This window comes from Chenopodium quinoa, unplaced genomic scaffold (assembly GCF_001683475.1).
Source record: "Chenopodium quinoa cultivar QQ74 unplaced genomic scaffold, ASM168347v1, whole genome shotgun sequence".
NCBI classification, from domain to species: domain Eukaryota; kingdom Viridiplantae; phylum Streptophyta; class Magnoliopsida; order Caryophyllales; family Amaranthaceae; genus Chenopodium; species Chenopodium quinoa.
Genome location: NW_018743919.1, coordinates 1302675 through 1324582, shown reverse-complemented (window position 1 = coordinate 1324582; position 21908 = coordinate 1302675). Strand labels below are relative to the sequence as shown.

General features: G+C 35.0%; 1 protein-coding gene across 1 annotated transcript; it reads left to right on the top strand.

Moving 5' to 3' along the window:
• The first annotated feature begins 160 nt into the window (after positions 1-160).
• LOC110687157 (cysteine-rich receptor-like protein kinase 8) lies at positions 161-21830 on the top strand. The gene is made up of 14 exons (XM_021863773.1): positions 161-1189; positions 3490-3618; positions 3718-3848; positions 4032-4242; positions 4339-4576; positions 15159-15309; positions 15448-15759; positions 17933-18572; positions 19756-19887; positions 20006-20154; positions 20241-20451; positions 20643-20880; positions 21045-21195; positions 21353-21830. The coding sequence occupies exons 1-14, from the start codon at positions 343-345 to the stop codon at positions 21650-21652; spliced, it is 3840 nt and encodes a 1279-aa protein (XP_021719465.1). The 5' UTR covers positions 161-342; the 3' UTR covers positions 21653-21830.
• The last annotated feature ends 78 nt before the right edge of the window (positions 21831-21908 follow it).

Sequence of the window (21908 nt, the reverse complement as noted above, 5' to 3'; positions counted from 1 at the left end):
GGTAGCCCCATAATTTCACAATAGACTCTACAATTGACTAATAATGGTGTCATTTACTTTATAATGGTGCGCTACCTTGTCGCTAGTACCTAGTGGGACAAGGGCTGCTGCTTTATCAAGTGGGAAACCAAATTTGGCGTAATGTATCATTTGAATTTAAAAATTATACAATGAGAGTACCAACCATGCCAAAAGACTGTTTTCCACACTCTCCCATCTTTAATTTCTTCTCATAGATTTTTTCTTTTCTAGTTTTCTTCAAGTATGAACTCAACAACACGGTTGTTATAATATTCTTATTATAATACACACTCTTCTCAATTTCGCCATTGTAGCTTGTACATGATCTCTCTTACGTCAAAGCACAAAAGAGGGAGCCGAGATATAAAAATGAGAATGTCAAGAGTTCTTTTTATTTTGATACTAATTCATTTTTACTTCATCTCCATTGCAATTTGCCAACTAAATTTCATAGCTCATTCATGCATAGACACTTATGGTAACTATACAAACAATAGCACATACCACGCCAATCTCAACACCTTCTTCACTTCGATATCATCCAACACTCAAATAAATTCGCGCTACTATAACTTTTCAGTTGGCAAGGTCCCTGATCGAGTATATGGGGACGCGCTATGTGGAAGTGATATGTCCTTCCAAGATTGTTATACATGCCTCAATAACTCAGTAACTCTGCTTCCACAGCTCTGCCCTATGCAAAAGGAAGCTTCTGGGTGGTACGACAATTGTATGCTACGCTATGCAACTCGTTCATCTGCATTATCGAGCATGAGCACAAGACAACATGCCTACTATTTAAAATTCCCGGCTAGTGCTGATAATAACGCTAAAGACTTTGATGAGGTGCTAGGATCACTATTGAACAAGATTCAAAATGAAGCTGCTTCGGGTGATTCTAAACTTAAGTATGCAACCGGAAGTGGTACTTATGGAAGCTTGAAGAATGTTTATGCAGCTGCTCAATGTTCTCCGGATTTGTCATATCGAATCTGTTTTAATTGTCTTGGTGACTGTATTAATAATGTGCTTCCTTTTTGTTGCAATAATAGCTCAGGAGCACGGGTTGTTGGATCTAATTGCGAAATAAGATACGAGCAGTATCTGTTTTACACCATTACTAGTCCTCCTCCTCCACCGTCGACAGCACCATCTCCTCCACCATCAGGTAAATGCGAAATACTACAAGTTTTTACTTTCAAAAATCAGAATTCTACATTATAAGTTGGATTGCTAAACTATGTGCTTTTAAAGGGATATTCAGTTAGTAGATTAATATATATCTAGTTGTCAAACATGGGTTATGAAATCAATTAAACTCTAGCTATTGGTTCTATTATATTATTTAAGCTTATCTTATTAGATATTTATTTGTTGCTTTCAAAGAATTAACAATTAATTTAAGAACCTTGAGCATGTGTCCTGGAAAGTGGTCAGTGGACAATAAATCAATAATGAATAGTACATATCATAAGTAGTCCTACATGCCATTTAATAAATCAATGATCACAGCGATTTCTTGTCCATTTTACTTTTAGGAAAGTTTAGGAAGCTCACCGATTAGTCCTACATGCCATTAATTAAGATGTTGAGATAAGTGCGTATAATATTAAGGATAATTTGCAAATTACCACCCAAAAATAGTATCAATTTCTAAATAACCACCCAATTAAAATTTTATTTTAAATTACCACCCATTAAATTAAAAAAACGCTCAGATTACCACCCATTTTGTTTTTCCGGTGGAATTTTCGTCAGTGGGCCCCACTTTTTTTATTTTTTTCCTTTTTTTTCTTCTATTTTCTGGCTTTCTCACTCTCTCTCCCCGATTTTTCACTCTTCTTCTTCCTACCTTCTTTCTTTCTTCATGCTCAAATTAAACATAAGTTTTATTTTAGATTTTCACACATTTTTCACCCAATTAAAATTTTATTTTAAATTACCATTACTAGAAATTTAGATTTTCTCCTAAAATTACTTCCACTCAAAAACTTCATCTTCTTCGATAATTATTCATTCTGCAGAAAAAAAAATTCAGCCATGGCATCTCTACTAGCAAACACCATCTCTCGTTTCACTCTCCAACCCTCTTGCGACCCACCATCATCGACCTTAATTCATCACAATCCCAATACCCTAAAACCCAGATTCCCAAATCTCACAAAAAATCAGAGCTGAAATTGGGTACGATTCAAGCGCAACAAATACTACTGAACCAGGTAATAAATCTATTTCTCCTGCTTTAATTCCTAAAATTGAAGATGACCCACTTCAGAGATTCCTTAAAAGGGAGTATAAATGGGGTTTTAGTGAAAAAATTGATTCTTTTACGATTCCAAAAGGGTTATCTGAAGAAACATTTAAGTTAATTTCTGCCCTAAAGGAAGAACCTGATTGGATGCTTGAGTTTCGATTGAGTTCATATCGTAAATTTTTGAAGATGGTTGAACCGAAATGGTCAGATAATCGATACCCACCAATTAATTTTCAGGATTTATGTTATTATTCTGCACCTAAGAAAAAACCCACTTTGAATAGCTTTGATAAATTGGGTGTGCCTTTGAATGAAAGGAATCGTTTAGCTAATGTTAGTGGTAGAAATGTGGATGTTGATGTTGTTCTTGATAGTGTTTCGATTGCGACTACACATAGGAAGACATTAGAGAAATCGGGGGTGATCTTTTGCTCGATTTCGGAGGCGATAAGGGAGTATCCTGATTTAGTTAAGAAGTATTTGGGGAGGGTTGTGCCTTGTGATGATAATTATGTTTAATTTGAGCATGAAGACAGAAAGAAGGTAGGAAGAAGAAGAGTGAAAAATCGGGGAGAGAGAGTGAGAAAGCCAGAAAAATAGAAGAAAAAAAAGGAAAAAAATAAAAAAAGTGGGGCCCACTGACGGAAATTCCACCGGAAAAACAAAATGGGTGGTAATCTGAGCGCTTTTTTAATTTAATGGGTGGTAATTTAAAATAAAATTTTAATAAGGTGGTTATTTAGAAATTGATACTATTTTTGGGTGGTAATTTGCAAATTATCCTAATATTAAGCTTTGATAGAATAATTAATTAGAACACGTCAATATAAACTTGTTAGATAAAGTGAGGGGTAGCTTAGTTGGTTAGAGCAAGCTTCTCTCCCGATTCTAAGAGATTTTGGTATTGATTCTCATCACACGTCCTTGTGGCTTTCTGAGCGCCAAAAATATATGTACCTATTAGATGGAATTAACGAGCACAGAACTGAACCAGATGGCAGCACGCCCTTATGGTTTAGAGTTTAGTTCATTTTCACCCAAAATAAAAAAAAAAATAATAAAAAAAAAAAAAAAAAAGCACAGAACTAAGTGAAACTCCACTGTTTCCATGGGAAAAAAATTGCCCTTAGTGTATGGACTTATTTGTGATACGCTTTTACAGTACCATTATTATAAATTGTATTTCAGCTACTTGTCAACTTCATCATCTTCAGGAAATGGAAGCAACATGGCAATAACCGCCGCACTTATCATAGTTCCAATGGTTGTATTAATTGCTGTTGCAGTAGGCTTCATTTACTTGTATCGAAGAAGAAAGACAAGGAAAAATGTTGAAAGTTTAAGTAAGCAAAAGAATGTCATCTATTTTTATAATTATTTATGATATATATCTTGATATAATGATGCTAATCCTTGGTTTTCTTAACCTTTGATCAATTAAGATGATGAAAATGATGATGAAACCAGAAGTTATATGTCTCTACAATATAGTTTTGACACCATTAGAGTGGCAACAGATAACTTCTCAGATGCTAATAAACTTGGTCGAGGTGGATTTGGTTTTGTTTATAAGGTACTTATAACATTGTAAGCTTAAGATCGAAAAACTAAGTATTATAAAAATTGCAACATTTTGCCCAAAAGCTCTCACATATTTGGTCAAAGTGTTGCAATTATTTTAAAGCGGGGGAAGTTTTATTTGACTAAATTTTGTAGAATGGGGCATAAGTTATATGTGTATATTTGCTTAAACCAGGGAAAGTTATCAAATGGACAAGAAATCGCTGTGAAGAGACTGTCAAGGGATTCTGGACAAGGTGATGGCGAGTTTAAAACTGAAGTTTTGTTAGTGGCTAAGCTTCAGCACAGGAATCTTGTCAGGCTTCTTGGCTTCTGCTTAGAAAAGGAAGAAAGATTACTCATATATGAGTTTGTTCCCAATACTAGCCTTGATCACTTCTTGTTTGGTATGCTTTGATTTGTTTAGATTCAACTAAAATTGTTTATGATGAAACATGTATTGAACTTTATGCTAACTCCTTGAGTATATCATTTGTGTGCAGATTTAAGTATGCGATCTGTTTTAGATTGGCAAACTCGGTACAAGATTATGATTGGCATAGCTCGAGGAATCCTTTACCTTCATGAAGATTCTCGACTACGAATCATCCATCGTGACCTTAAAGCCAGCAATATTCTTTTAGATGCAGATATGACTCCCAAGATTGCAGATTTTGGTATGGCAAGGTTATTTGGAGTTGACCAAACACAGGGGGATACCAGCAGAATCGTCGGTACCTAGTAAGTTAGTTAATCATGCTAATAAGGACACTTTCCTAGACTTTCAGTATGTGGTCATTATTCCGAACAACTAAAAACTGACATCATACTTTAATTTGGGAAATTCTCTGATTCTCATAGTGAGAAATGAAATTTGTTTTTCATTGAGGCATTTTTGTAAATAAATCAACAACTTTTTCATTATTGTGGGCTCCACAGTTGAATAAAGTTGTTGCTTTATGAAGGTTCAATGGGCACTCAAGAGGGGGGGGGGGTGAATTGAGTGTTAAGTAATCGTTGGCTAATTTTGCTTCTTTTCGGATTATGTGTGAGGAACCAGTTGTGCTGGTTCCCGTACGCAGCGGAATATAAATAAGCAATAAAGAAGACAACAAATTTAACGAAATAAAACAAAGCAATAAAGAACACAACAAATTTAACGAGGTTCAGCCAACTCAGGCCTACGTCCTCCTATCCTAAGTTCTTTATTAATCTACTCCGAAAAACAAAGACAAAGAACACTCTGCTGTTCCCTACTCCGGGAACCAGCAAACCCCACACTCTACTCCGAGTGTGCTCTCGACTTACACTCGTAAGCCCAATGTGTTTGAACTCACAAACACTCACCCAGCCTTTAACCCCTTTGTTAAAGACTCAATACAAAAATCAAGAACTCCCCTTTGATCTCACTTCTACGAAGCTAATTAAGAGAAAAAGTTTAAGTACTAGAATGCTCTTGTATATGACTTGATGAATGGGATTAGTGCTTAAGTATATGCTCTCAAATAATTGCTCTTTTAATTTCTGGAGAGGCACACGAAATATGTGAAATAAGATGAGTTTATATAAGCTTAGATTCCTAAAACCTAGTTTCCTTAAATCACACAATCTTAGAGAATAAGATATAATGTAATTTTAGGAAAGTTTTTATCTTATTTGATTTAATCACAAAGATAGAATCAATTAAGATAAATACTCCTAGATTTTAGGTAACCAAGAATATTTCATCTTATTTCCAGCTGCACAAAATATTTTCAAGATAATCTTTTCGAAAAAATCTTTTTGTAAAATCTTTTTCCAAAACGGCAGCTCGAATACAGTGAACCTGGTTCCCCGACCTGGTTCCCTGAATTGAAACATGTTATGAAACCTGTTCCAACTTTGTACCAGATTTCATATCATACTTCAATATACTTTTAAGCACTTATATAACCCAAACATGCAAGCATACTACGGAGCATATTACATGAAAACCTAGATAACATATTAAAGCATAAATCGTCTTTTCTTCATGTAATCTTCAAGACTTGAATCTTCCTTGAATACTTCTATTATGAGCAAACAATCTTTCTTCGAAATATCTTCGAAAGGCTTCTATGCTCCAAGTCTTGGAATCAACTCAACTACTGCACATGTAACATGGTTAATGCACAATAAAGAGTATGTGACTGCTTTACCACGTAGCAACCATGGAAACAGTACATACTGGTTCCCTACCAGTACATAACACTTTTATCATATAACTGTTCCCTGTATAAAGACAAGTTAGTTCAATAAGAAAACTCATGTAAGTAATAACTTGTCTGGGGAAACAGTGTTCTATGTTAGCTGGTTCCCCCAACTGTATCGAACACTTTCAAGGACCTGTTTCCCTTAGCTGTTTGTCATCATTCAAAACTATCAATCAAAACCTAAGGGACTCAACAAATTCCCCCTTTTTGATGATGACAAACTTTTGAAGTTCCTGAACCTGTGGACATGCTCAAAAAGAAAACCGTCAAAAACTTCAAGGACTCAAAACTCTTTGGAACAAGTCAGTTAGGCTAACTGGTCCCCTAAGCAGAAAATAGAAAATACGAAATAAAAAGACTCAAACTGACTCAATCTCAAACTGACTCAATCTAAACTAGCTAAACCTTAGGCTTCAACTTCAGACTACTTCCCCCTTTTGGCATCATTAAAAAGTATCCACAAGTAAAAGCAATGTGCACAAGTTAATGTGCTTATCCATACAATGGCATCAACCACCATTCAAGCATTATGCTGCAAAAAGAGATTAGTCAAACAGTTCATACCATAGCAGAGTTAGTAGTTCATACAAGCCAACAAAGTTCAACCAAAGAAGCCCAAATCCATCCAAAAAGAAAGTTCATGGAATGGAGAGAAGTAGACAAACCAACAAAATCAGTTATTTTAGAATAAACATGAGGGTGAGGAAACAAGAACAGAAACAGCATCACTCCTCATCATCATTCTCGTTCCCTTCCTCCGCCTCGAACTTTGCAACATCTTCTGTATTATCATCTGATTCCTCCTCATCCTTGTCACCATGCTCTGCTTAAACCAAAATCATTATATTACTAAGCATATTCTTGTGATTCCCCAATCTGTTTCAAAACCACTTCCTGACCTGCTGGTTCCTCTATTTTTTTTTTTTTTTTTTTTTTTTTTTTTTTTTTTATAAATCATGAGAGATATGTACTGATTCAGAATGTTCTCCTTGTTGCATAACGAGTGCAAAACTAGCATCACATCAATCAAGCAAAGAGGTTCTTGCTGGTACCCTTTTTCTCTTGGTTCCTGGAACAGCGTCAATGGACTGTTCCTCCTGCACCTTCTCAGTGAACTTCTTTAATTGAGTTACTCTACTTCGTACCATGGTCTTAGCAGTGGGTGTCTCCTCATAATAACCAACAACCTCTATTTCATCCTTTTCACTTTGACTTTTCTGAATTTCCTCCAACTTCGGGCTTAAGGACATTTATGCTTCCTTCTGATGTTCCCCCTGAGACTGAGCTGGTTCCTTGAGTGAACAGTAACCAAATGAACAATGATGAATTTAAAGCATACGAGAGAGAGAAAGAGAATTTCGAGTGATGATGATTGATGATCTGCACAAAGGGTTAGTGTATATTTTTAACAATGAAGCACAAAGAGAGAAGAAGGAAAGAAAAGAGTTAGTTGAGCCAATAAAAAGCAACTGTAAAGGATATTTTTAAATTGAAATCAAAAATTTGGTAATTATCTTTTACCATAATTATCTCAACCAACTATAAATAAGGCATATGATATGTTTGCCTTTTATATGGGATTAAATAACTGAAATAAGATAAATTCCTTCCAAAAGGATATATCTTATAGTAATCTTCCGAAAATAAAAGATATTATCGGATGACATATCAGAGCTGGTCTGCTGTTTTCCTTTGCTGGTACCTGTATAGAACCATGTCACGCTGTTTCTGGCAATTCAGCCTGATTTCACCTGTTTCTTACAACAATGATTCTCAATCCTTTTGAGATTTTGAACCATCTACACAACACTTGAAAGATATCAACATAAGTATGTACACACACTATACAAGAGAATACCATTCTAACCAATCATTGAAGGAAGTAATTGAAGCCAATACCTAAAGTCTAACTAGACCTAAAAGGACTCTTAACCTACAAAAAGACTCTCTACACAAAGGCTTTGTGAAGATATCAGCAATTTGATCTTCACTTTTACAAAACAACATCTCCACCAATCCTTTTTCCACATTGTCTCTTAAAAAATGGTGTCTTATTTCAATGTGTTTTGTCTTGGAGTGTTGCACAGGATTCTTTGAAATATTGATTGCACTAGTGTTATCACAGAAAATAGGAACACTTTTATAAATAACACCAAAATCTTTCAGCTGGTTCCTTATCCACAGTAGCTGGGAACAGCATGAAGCTGCAGCTATATATTCAGACTCTGCTGTGGATAGGGCCACTGAATTTTGCTTTTTAGAACCCCATGAAATTAGACAAGAGCCAAGAAAGTGTGCCATACCTGATGTGCTCTTTCTATCAACTAAGAAACCAGCATAATCTGCATCTGTGTATCCAATAAGATCAATGGTACTGCCTTTGGGGTACCACAATCCCAGATTTGCTGTTCCTACAAGATACCTAAGTATCCTTCTAACAGCCTTCAAGTGAGATTCCTTTGGATTGCTTTGAAACCTAGCACACAAACCAACAGAAAACACAATGTCAGGTCTACTAGCTGTTAGGTAAAGTAGAGAACCTATCATTCCTCTATAAAGAGAAGCTTCAACATCTTTTCCCTTAAGATCAGCATCTAATTTTGTAGATGGGGGAACAGGTGTATCATAAGCTTTGCTGTTCTCCATGCCGAATTTTTTCAGCAGCTCTTTTAAGTACTTTTGTTGATGGATCATTATTCCATCATCCATTTGCTTAATCTGCAGCCCTAGGAAGAATCCTAGTTCTCCCATCATGCTCATTTCAAATTCACTCTGCATAAGATTAGCAAATTCATCACATAAAACCTGATTAGTAGCACCAAATAAAATATCATCAACATAAATTTGTACTACAATCAAGTGTTTCCCCCTGGTTCTTATGAACAAGGTCTTGTCTACTGTTCCCCTCTTGTAATCATTTGCCATCAAGAAATTGGACAATCTTTCATACCAAGCCCTCGGAGCTTGTTTCAACCCATATAATGCTTTGTCCAACTTGTACACATGTTGGGGGAACAGTGCATCTTCAAAACCAGGTGGCTGCTCCACATATACTTCTTCCTTTAAATATCCATTGAGGAAGGCAGTCTTTACATCCATCTGAAACAGCTTAAAATTCATGTGAGCAGCATAAGCAATTAAAATCCTAATAGCCTCTAGCCTAGCTACTGGTGCAAACGTCTCATCATAGTCAATTCCTTCTTGTTGATTGTACCCTTGCACCACTAGCCTTGCTTTGTTTCTGACTATAGTACCAAGGTCATCTAACTTGTTTCTAAAGACCCATCTAGTGCCAATGACTGATCTTTCCTTGGGACGGGGAACCAGGTGCCAAACCTGGTTCCTCTGAAACTGATTTAACTCATCTTGCATAGCTAGTACCCAATCAGGATCAGTCAATGCCATTTTATAGTCAGTAGGCTCTACATTAGACAGGAAAGAATAGAAAGCACAAAAGTTTTGAAAAACATTTGTTCTCGTTTGAATCCCCTTATTTATATCACTAATTATTTGATCAGTGGGATGAGAAGATTGATATCTATAACTTTTAAAATTAAGACTGTTTTGTGCTTTCTCATTAAGTTGGGAACCAGCATGTTCATGGATCTCTCCTTCTTCTGAGGAGCCAGGAGGATTCACATTCATGCTGTTTCCTCTATCATTACTTACCTCAGGTTCAGGGGTGGTACCTTCTTCTGTTTCCCCTGAACTCATTACCTGTCTATTATTTGAGGAACCATCAGGACTTGGTTCCCCTTCAGAGTCCTCATTATCTTCATTTTCTTCTCTAGGCACTTCATCATTATCATCTGGTGGAGTATTTGGTAGGCCTAGATCTGCTTGCACTTCATCCGTGGGACCAGTATACTGGTTCCCCGTGAAATCCATCAATCCAATCACTTCATCAGGTTGTACCTGCGCAATCTCAGAAGACATGTTAAATTCATCAAAAATGACATGGACACTCTCCTCAACACGAAGAGTCCTTTTATTAAAGACTCTATATGCTTTGCTGTGAGAAGAGTATCCAAGGAAGATTCCCTCATCACTTCTAGGATCAAATTTATCAAGCTGGTCCTTCCCATTATTATGCACATAACATTTACATCCAAAAATGCGAAAATATGTAATGTTGGGCTTTCGACCTTTAAGCAGTTCATAGGGAGTCTTATTTAACTTTGGTCTAATGAGACCTCTATTCAATATATAGCAAGCAGTGTCAACAGCTTCTCCCCAAAAACTCTTTGGGAGACCACTCTCAATGAGCATCGTCCTCGCCATCTCCTCAAGAGTTCTATTCTTCCTTTCTACAACACCATTTTGTTGAGGTGTTCTAGGGGCTGAGAAGTTGTGATTAACTCCATGTTCCCTACAATAATCAATAAAGTTAGCATTATCAAATTCAGTACCATGGTCTGATCTTACCGAGACCAGCTTGTGGGTGAGCTGGTTCTCCACTTGTTTCACCAATGTTACCCATTCTTCAAACGTTTCATCCTTTGTGTGTAACATCATTACCCAAGTGTACCTAGAATAATCATCAACCATAACACAGACATATCTATGACCTCTTCGACTTTGTACTCTCATGGGACCACACAAATCAATGTGTACAAGTTCGAAGGGTCTGCTGGTACTCAAAACAGTTTTAGACTTAAAAGAAATTTTGACCTGTTTCCCCCTTACACATTCAGAACAAACTTTATCAGCTTCATACTTAATGTTAGGAAGGCCTACAACTAAGTCACGTGTTTTAAGTTTGTTTAGAAGTGTTAGGCTAGCATGTCCAAACCTCTTATGCCAAATCCATTGATTATTGTCAGAAACAGCTCTCAAACAGATGGACTTGTCTTGAGGGATTTTATCTAAGAAGGTGATGTAAACATCATGCTTCCTGGTTCCCTCACATACAAGTTCTCCTGTTTGTGAGTTAACTATGTAACATAGGTTGGCTTGAAACTCAACTATATTACCTTTGTCACATAATTGAGAAATACTCAAGAGATTATGTTGCAAGCCTTCAACATAATAAACATCATCTATTGCGTTAGAAAGTGTCTTACCAACTTTACCTAAACCAGTGATGGTTCCCTTGCTGTTATCCCCAAAGGTGACACTTCCTCCATCAAAGGCCACTAGTGAAAGGAATTGATCTTTATCCCCGGACATGTGTCTTGAGCAACCACTGTCCAAATACCAATAGGTGTCTCCCTTCACTCTAGCCTGCAAGAGCAAATCAAACATTAGTTTTAGGAACCCAAACATACTTGGGTCCCTTTTCAACAACATTAACATCTTGTTGATCCTTTCTTCTCCACACATATTTTACACCCTTGCTGTTCTTATTAGCACTAATTTTTTTAGCTGGACATTCATGTATCTTATGTCCATTTTTACCACAATGAAAACACACATGCATCTCTTTAGTCATGACATACTTGCCTCGTTGATATTCTTTGATCCAGGTGGTTTCTCTGGGAGACCAGTTAGTCCTGGTTCTCTGTCTAGTATAACCAAGACCAACTTTTCCTCTGTTTCCTCTTGATGAAGTCAGGTAATTTAAGGATTCTTGAGCATTCAATAATTTGTCCACATGTCTATGACTATCATTAAGTTCTTTTTCTCTGGTTTCAAGTGTTTTAGTTAACAATTCGTTTTTCTCTTTAAGAAAATCAAAGTTACTTTTTAAAGCTTCGAATTGTAGATTAAGCTTTGAAACCATAGAGTCAATAGACATGTCAACAACCACTGGTTGCTTGTCCTTTTTCAGTTGATTGATTTCCGCATGCAAATCACAAATATTACTTTCATACTTATCAATCGTATTACTGACATCTACACTGGTACCTGTAGGGGAAACAGTGAACTGTGCAGCTTTAAGTGAAGCAATTTCCTTGTGAGAGTTTTCCAGGTTGTAAGCCAATGTTTCAAAGGCCTTCAACAAGGAAGTTCTAGTACACGAATTTGCTTTACTTATAGCTACTGAAAAATCAAGAGTATCACTAGTGGTTGATAAGTCTCTAGGGAACCAGGAGGTCAGATCCTCTTCACCATCAATTGGTTCAAACGATCTTTCCTTTTCTAGTTCCACTTTACACTTGTCCAATTCAACCTCTAGTTCTGCTACTTGATTTTTTAGTTCATAACAGACTCCTTCTAGATGATCACAACTAGCAATAGCAATATTACATTCACCACGTTTTTCTTTTAATTCTCTTTTGCAAGTTATGTATGTTTCACTTAGTTTATAGCATTCATCTAGTAAGGAATCAATACAAGCAAGCATATTTTCTCTATCATATTCATGCATATCTTCTCTAATTTGCTCTAAGCTTACCTTGCGTTCATGTAGTACATCCTTCTTTGCCATAAAGCATTTGTTGAATGTACTGGTTCCCCCTCTGGTTCCTGGACCAGTGCTGTTTTCCTTGATGTTTGTAAAGGCAGTTAGGCAAACATCTGAGTTGGGTGATCCTTCTTCTTCATCTGACCCTGAGTCAGAGTCTCCCCACATGGAAGCTATCATGGCATTCTTGTATGCTTGTTTATCTCCGGATTTAGACTGTTTGTCATTCCACTTAGGACAATCTCGAATAAGATGTCCTTTTTCTCCACACTTGAAACATCCTGTAGAAGAAGAATTAGAGTTAGATTTTTTATAGTTTTTAAAATGCTTACCTTTGAAATTCTTTCTTTGATCTCGAAGAGATCTCTCAAATCTTTTTGCAATCATGCTAATTTCATCTTCATCATCTTCTACTGTTCCCTTAAGCGCCATGCCTCTTGCTGGTTCCTTCTCAGACTTAGAGTCAATCAGCATCTCATGAGTCATAAGGGAACCAATCAGCTGTTCCAGAGACAAGGTAGACAGATCCTTTGCTTCGTATACTGCTGTTACCTTGGCTGTCCATGCATCTGTTAAACTACGCAATAATTTTCTCACAAGATCCTCGTCAGATAAATTTTTACCAAGAGATCTAAGATCATTTACAATAGTCATAAACCTACGAAAGCAATCATTGATTTTTTCATTTTTATTCATGGCAAACAATTCGTATTTAGACATGATTAAATCAATTTTAGACCGTTTTACCTCACTGGTTCCCTCAAACGCAAGTTCAAGAGTATCCCATATTTCTTTAGCACTACTACAGCCAGAAATACGATTTGTTTCGGTCTCACCTATTGCTTGTTGTAGTATTGACATTGCCTTAGCATTCTTCTCCAGCAACTTGTAATCAGCAGTGACCAATTCGCTATCTTTCTTGGGAACCTGGTTCCCCTCCACATCTGTCTTGAGAATGATATTAGGACCATTTTTAACTACGAGCCAGCATTCATAATCAATACCCATGATAACATTCTGGATCCTGTTCTTCCACCAAGCATAATTATTTCCATTAAACTTGGGTGACTTGTTGTCATAACCGATTGCACTTAATTCTTGAGTACTCATTCTTAACTCCTCTAGATGTTACTCTTTCGAGAAGCTTAGGCTCTGATACCAATTGAAGGTTCAATGGGCACTCAAGAGGGGGGGGGGGTGAATTGAGTGTTAAGTAATCGTTGGCTAATTTTGCTTCTTTTCGGATTATGTGTGAGGAACCAGTTGTGCTGGTTCCCGTACGCAGCGGAATATAAATAAGCAATAAAGAAGACAACAAATTTAACGAAATAAAACAAAGCAATAAAGAACACAACAAATTTAACGAGGTTCAGCCAACTCAGGCCTACGTCCTCCTATCCTAAGTTCTTTATTAATCTACTCCGAAAAACAAAGACAAAGAACACTCTGCTGTTCCCTACTCCGGGAACCAGCAAACCCCACACTCTACTCCGAGTGTGCTCTCGACTTACACTCGTAAGCCCAATGTGTTTGAACTCACAAACACTCACCCAGCCTTTAACCCCTTTGTTAAAGACTCAATACAAAAATCAAGAACTCCCCTTTGATCTCACTTCTACGAAGCTAATTAAGAGAAAAAGTTTAAGTACTAGAATGCTCTTGTATATGACTTGATGAATGGGATTAGTGCTTAAGTATATGCTCTCAAATAATTGCTCTTTTAATTTCTGGAGAGGCACACGAAATATGTGAAATAAGATGAGTTTATATAAGCTTAGATTCCTAAAACCTAGTTTCCTTAAATCACACAATCTTAGAGAATAAGATATAATGTAATTTTAGGAAAGTTTTTATCTTATTTGATTTAATCACAAAGATAGAATCAATTAAGATAAATACTCCTAGATTTTAGGTAACCAAGAATATTTCATCTTATTTCCAGCTGCACAAAATATTTTCAAGATAATCTTTTCGAAAAAATCTTTTTGTAAAATCTTTTTCCAAAACGGCAGCTCGAATACAGTGAACCTGGTTCCCCGACCTGGTTCCCTGAATTGAAACATGTTATGAAACCTGTTCCAACTTTGTACCAGATTTCATATCATACTTCAATATACTTTTAAGCACTTATATAACCCAAACATGCAAGCATACTACGGAGCATATTACATGAAAACCTAGATAACATATTAAAGCATAAATCGTCTTTTCTTCATGTAATCTTCAAGACTTGAATCTTCCTTGAATACTTCTATTATGAGCAAACAATCTTTCTTCGAAATATCTTCGAAAGGCTTCTATGCTCCAAGTCTTGGAATCAACTCAACTACTGCACATGTAACATGGTTAATGCACAATAAAGAGTATGTGACTGCTTTACCACGTAGCAACCATGGAAACAGTACATACTGGTTCCCTACCAGTACATAACACTTTTATCATATAACTGTTCCCTGTATAAAGACAAGTTAGTTCAATAAGAAAACTCATGTAAGTAATAACTTGTCTGGGGAAACAGTGTTCTATGTTAGCTGGTTCCCCCAACTGTATCGAACACTTTCAAGGACCTGTTTCCCTTAGCTGTTTGTCATCATTCAAAACTATCAATCAAAACCTAAGGGACTCAACACTTTATATACAAAAATATCATGTGAGAAACAAATTTTGTTTTTCACTATGAGAAACTGGGTCATATGAACAAGCAAACCATGAAAGCCTAATGTCGTAATTAACCTACTTTATGCAGTGGATATATGGCACCAGAATATGTATTCCATGGATTCTTCTCTGTAAAATCAGATGTCTACAGCTTTGGCGTACTAGTCCTAGAAGTTATTACAGGTCGAAAGAATTCTGGTTTTCAAAAAGGGGAATACACAGAGGACCTATTAAGCTTTGTAAGTGTTGAAGCATTTCTTATATCATCTTAGACAACGTCTTTATAAATTACTCACTTTGATGGTAAATACCTATGTTGCACACTCTATAATAATGTCCTACAACTAATATGTCGCGTACATCATGTGGTCACTCAGGTATGGAGAAATTGGAGAGAAGGTACAGCAATATCTGTCATTGATCCAATATTATCAACGGCGTCTAAAACTGATATAATTAGATGCATACACATGGGCTTGTTATGTGTTCAAGAAAGTGTCGATGACCGCCCAACCATGTCTTCTGTCGTGTTGATGCTTAGTAGCAGCTCGCTCTCTTTGCCGGTGCCTTCTCATCCTTCATTCATCAGTGTTAATGCGACTATGGACACTAACTCTGATAATCATAAGGAAAGACAATTACTGAGTTCGTCTACAAATGAGGATTCGATTACTGATCTCCATCCACGTTAAACAGATTATTTGTCAAGATCGAAGTTGTTTAATCTCTCTTGTTGGATAAAAGTTTAGATTAGGACGATTGAGTAAAATTCCCAGTCCAATATTTTGTAACCACTTGTACAATCAAGATCAACTATAAGGTGAACCGGTCAACAATCACTGAAGCAATTCTTGATCGTGTAATGAAAAATTGGGCCCTCTAAAAATTGATCAGTGCTTTAAAAATTGATCTATGTTTTCAATTGGTAATGGATGATAATGAAAAAATATGAAGAAATAGATGGTTGAGGTTAAAATTGCAATGTTAATTTTCTTCCTAATTTACACTTAAAATTCTTTCCCATTTCCAACATTTATAACCATCTATCAAACAAAACACAAAAGGTTTAATGATTTTCATAGCACTTCGAAATTGCATTTTCTAATTGTAGGACGTAAATTGAGAGCAATATATATGCCTCAATTGATATCTAGTTTATAGTGTTGCTATCTCTAAGTAGTAAGTACAATTAGATACTTAGTGTTTACCTGATTGAATTGCTCTAATAATTTCAAGTTCTTGAATCCTAGTTCCTGGTCAAAAAATTTTATTGAAGATGGGAGATGGTAAAAATTAAAATTGAAAAACACCAAATTGGAAACAATAATGACAAAAAAAAAAATAAAAAATAAAAAATAAAAAATAAAAAAGAAGCAAGCTTGAAAACAATCAACTGATTTTGGTAAAGTTTATTCCTTAAGTGGAAAATTACTTTAATACGTAAAAAGAGAAAATTAGTGAAGTTGAAGAGGTCATAATATGAGATTTAAATAAATGAGCCAAAAAAAAAAAAAAAAAAAAAAAAAAACAAACAAACAAACTAGCCGTAGGTACACCTACTTTAATATGCACCTGGGTTGTATATAAAAGGCGGTAGACGTACCATGACCCATGCCAAGGCAATTACAAGTCAACACACTCTGTTTATCTCTCTCTAGCTTTTGACTTTTACACTTTAATACGTAGTACATACTTGTAGCATTATTTTACTTTTCAAAGTTCAATATATATCTTCTAGATTGATTCAAAACACGCCAGCGTCTACACCTAATTTAATACATGTGAAACTTTCTAACTACATGGAATATGCATATATATTTTCATTAACTCTAAAGTTTGTAAGGTGATATATAAAATAAAAGACTAAGAAATGAGAATATCTAAAGTTGTTCATTATATTCATATTCTTATTCAACTTCATTTTATTTCCATCGTAATTAGCCAGCAAAATTTCACTGCGCATTATTGCATAGACACCTATGGCAATTACACAAGCACCAGCAGATACGAGGCCAATCTCAACATCTTCTTCTCTTCGATATCATCCAACAGTGGCGGAGCCACATTAGAACAAGGGGGACAGTTGTCCCCCCATTTTCGGAAAAAAAGTTTTTTTAGAAAAAAAAAAAAATCAAGAAAATACAGTAAAAGGCTATAAATAACATATACTTACAGTAGATATCACAATATTGAATATGGTTTGGTGGTTGAGTCCTTAGTAAGGCTGTGTTTTGGTCCTAGGTTCGATTCCCTACTCTACTGTTTTTCAGCTTTTTTGTTTTTTTTTTCCCCTACTTCTTGTTTTTTTTATTACATACTCTAATTTTCAACAACCTTTTTAATTTGATTTTTTATTTCCTATTTCTTGTTTTAGGATTTTTAATGTTATTTCTTATTTCCTACTTCTTGTTTTTAATTATCGCTTTAACTAAGTGTGCTTAAACTCAATTTTTTTTTTACATTTCTAATAAATAGATTACTATTAATTAATTGTTTGTAACTGTGTTTTAACGAAATACATATTAATAATATGATTGATTTGAAAAAGTTGAGTTTATTTTTTCGAATGTAACTCAAACCCTGGCCCTTCATATCTACCATCAATTTGTTTTAACGATAATTATTTGACTTTTTATTTATCAATTATGTGATTACATAACAGGATTTACAAATATAAATTTATTCATTTTTGTTGGATAATTTTCTTAATATACAATAAAACTTTTTTACCCCTCTTTTTCCATATAGAAATAATTGGCATATGTGATTTCAAATAAATATTAAACAATTTAGGTTATCAATTTTTTTCTTGAGATTTTTGCCGAAACTTTAACCTCCAAAATTTGTCCCCCCGAATTATAAATCCTGGCTCCGCCACTGTCATCCAACACTCGATTCAACTCCCGCTTCTATAATTTCTCAATCGGCGAGGAACCTGACCAAGTTAATGGGATCGCGCTATGTGGAGGTGATGTAGCGTTCCAAGATTGCCATAGATGTCTCAACAACTCAATTACTATGCTTCCACGGCTCTGCCCAACACAAAAGGAAGCCATTGGGTGGTACGACGATTGTATGATACGTTATGCAAATCGGACAATATTGGGAAGCCTTGAAGAACAACCTTCATTAACGTTAATGAGTACGCATAAGGTGACTAATAACGTCAACCAGTTTAATCAAGTGCTAGGAACATTATTGAATAAGCTTCGAAATGATGCTTCTAAGGGTGATTCTCAACTTAAGTTTGCAACTGGAAATGATACTTACGGCAGCTTTGGGAGCATTTATGCGCTTGCTCAATGTTCTCCAGATTTGTCGCAACGAAACTGCTTTAATTGTATTGGAGATTTTATTAGTAAAATGATACCTAGTGGCTCAACTAACAACACAGGAGCACAGATTCTTGGACCGAGTTGCAAGTTAAGATACGAGGATTATTTGTTTTACAATGATGACATGCGTAGTCCATCATCTCCTCCATCGTCTACTCCTCCATCAGGTAAGTACTAGATCTATATGCACACGATAGGTGCTCAAAATTTTATACACCAAACATTTTGAAAGAGTAATTAAAATTGAGGGTATTATTTTAAATTTTTAAAGTGGATACCGCTATCTTATCCCTTGACTTATACAATAAAGATATACTTATAACGTTCTTTAAAGATTGCGCTATGCATGAATTGGATTAGGAAGACTTTTTCAAACATCAAAACTTTGAATTTATTCAATGGATTAAAATTTTGACAATTAATTTAAGGATCAAAACTTTGACTAATTATATACAAGTATATGTTTGTTGGTAGAATTTTATACCTTTGAACATCAAAAGTTCGAATTTTGAATTGGATTGGAATATTTTGTATTTTTGTAACCTACTCTGTTTAACATTATTGAACAGTTGAACTAAGTCAAAGTATTATACCCATAAAAACTACTTCCTCTGTGTTTTTTTTTTATTATTATGTTTTTTTTTTTTTAAATTTAATTTGCAACATGATGTCAATGGTGAACATTATTCATACACTCAACCATAATTACATTTCCCCTTACATACCCTTAAAGAAAAAAAATATAATCATATGAAATCTTATTAGATTTATTTGTGTTAGGAAATAGACGAATACCAATTGATTTAGGTCATGTGTTTGATATGCGCAAAACATAGACAACAATATATAAAACATAAATTTGGGAAACAAAGTAGAAATGTAACCAACTCTCAACGGGATAAATATCATCTTATTTACTTTCCTAAAATATAGATATTATCCCCTTAAGTGATATAGATAAAGTAACAAATACTTGCTTAAGATAGGATAGACTTTAGAGGATAGACTTTAGAGTGATAGATTACTTAATCTCCAACAAAGTCCATCAAGCAACTTTAGTGATATAATGAAAATATAAATATGTACTTATGTAGACTATCAAACAAAATCACACATGCTTTACCATGTTCTTATCATAAATATAAGTCACAATGTATAGTTTCGAAATATCTGGTTTTTTTATCAATTATACTTATTGATAATTAAATACATTATTAGTTAAAGTATCATTTTGGCAAATGAGCATTTATTTTGGAGTAAAGGGAGTATTAGATTGAGTAAACATGTAAAACAACCAATACTACTACTATTACTTGTGCTTCATCTACTTTCCAACTTCATCAATGTCAGGTAATGGAAGCAATAATACGGCATTAATTGCCATCCTAATCGTAGTTCCAACAGTTGTAGTCATTGCTCTTGCAATTGGATTCATTTTCTTGTGTAGAAGAAGAAAGACAAAGAAAAAGTTTGAAAGCTCAAGTAAGCAAAATAATTTCTTGTCTGTTTTTAATCTATTATTGAATTGGGAAATGATGATATCTGGCCTATTGTATTACATACTAACCCTCAGATTTTCTTAACCTTTCGTCTTAATCAGTCGCTTCCTATTCTCTTCCTCAAGAAAAAAATGATGAAAGTAGAATTTTAGTGTCTTTGGAATTTGGTCTCGACACCATTAGATTGGCAACAGACAACTTCTCAGACGCTAACAAACTTGGTCGAGGTGGATTCGGTATCGTTTACAAGGTACATACTAAAAATACTAGTATTTGACTACTTTATTGTGAAAAGAATAGGTTACAGAGTTATATGAATATGCCTGCTAAAACCAGGGAAAATTATCAAATGGACAAGAAATCGCGGTAAAGAGACTCTCAAGGGATTCTGGACAAGGTGACAGTGAGTTTAAGACTGAAGTTTTGTTAGTGGCTAAGCTTCAACACAGGAATCTTGTTAGGCTCCTCGGATTTTGCTTAGAAGAAGAAGAAAGAATACTCATTTATGAGTTTGTTCTCAACACTAGTCTCGATCACTTCTTGTTTGGTATGGTTTGATTTCCTTATAAAGCTTGTGTGCAGACATGTAAGCAAGGGATTTTATACATGATAGGATTAGACTAGATAATACTCGTATATATTTATGTACATAAATATATATCATAGGATTTAACTAAATAATATATTGATGTAGTAAGTAATATATGATAATGAATTAAAATGCACCCTTGTGTGCAGATGTAAACAAGAGAGTATATTTAGATGTGGAAAAGCGGTACAAGATTATAACAGGCATAGCTCGAGGACTCCTTTACCTTCATGAAGATTCTAGACTACGAATCATCCATCGTGACCTTAAAGCAAGCAACATACTTCTGGACGCTGATATGAATCCCAAGATTGCCGATTTTGGCATGGCAAGATTGTTTGGTGTTGATCAAACCCAAGGGGATACCAATAGAATCGTCGGTACCTAGTAAGTACATCATCAACTACTAATTACTAAATAAACATGAAATTGCATATAAAATTGCTAGATATTTTGCTCTTTCTTCCCTTTAATGTCATAAAAATGAGCAAATTTTTTTTGTACATATCAAATTAAAGCCTAATATACTTAACGTCCTCTATGCAATACAGTGGATATATGGCTCCAGAATACGCATTTTATGGATTCTTCTCTGTAAAGTCAGATGTCTACAGTTTCGGCATACTAGTTCTAGAAATCATTACAGGTCGAAAGAACTCTGGTTTTCATAATGAGGAATACACCGAAGATCTATTAAGCTTTGTAAGTGTTCAAACATTCCTTTATTTTCTTTGATGTATACTCCTTATAAATATTCATTTTTTAAGGCAACTTTCGACATTAAATAATGCTCCATATATACTAAAAATGTAATGTAACGCAACTAATATTAGTTACGTACATAAATAATGTTATACAGGTATGGAGAAATTGGAGAGAAAATACGGCGATATCTATCATAGATCCAACATTATCAACAGCATCAAGAACTGATATGATAAGATGTATACACATTGGCTTGTTATGTGTTCAAGAAAGTGTCGAGGATCGACCAACTATGTCTTCTGTCGTGTTGATGCTCAGTAGCCGATCTTTATCTCTTTCAGTTCCTTCTCATCCTCCATTAGTCAGTGTTACTACCTCTGAGTATTCTAAGGAGAGAATTCTAGGGTGTTTGTCAGAAAATGAGGACTCGATCACTTCTCTCAATCCACGATAAGATATTAAAGATGCAATAAATAGATTGATTGTTAGGCTCGCACGCAATTGTTTGATGTCTCTCTTGTTCGGAGAGCAATTTTTGGCTCTTAAGATGTGCACGTATGTAACCCGTGAGAAACTGATTTTGGTGTCTATCTAAAAATCTTTTTATTTGTTTTATATATGTAGCCTTAAACAATTTTATTTTCTTCCATGTTAATACATAGTGAGTTATTATACATGTTTTGAAATTTGAAGCACACATGCATGCATTG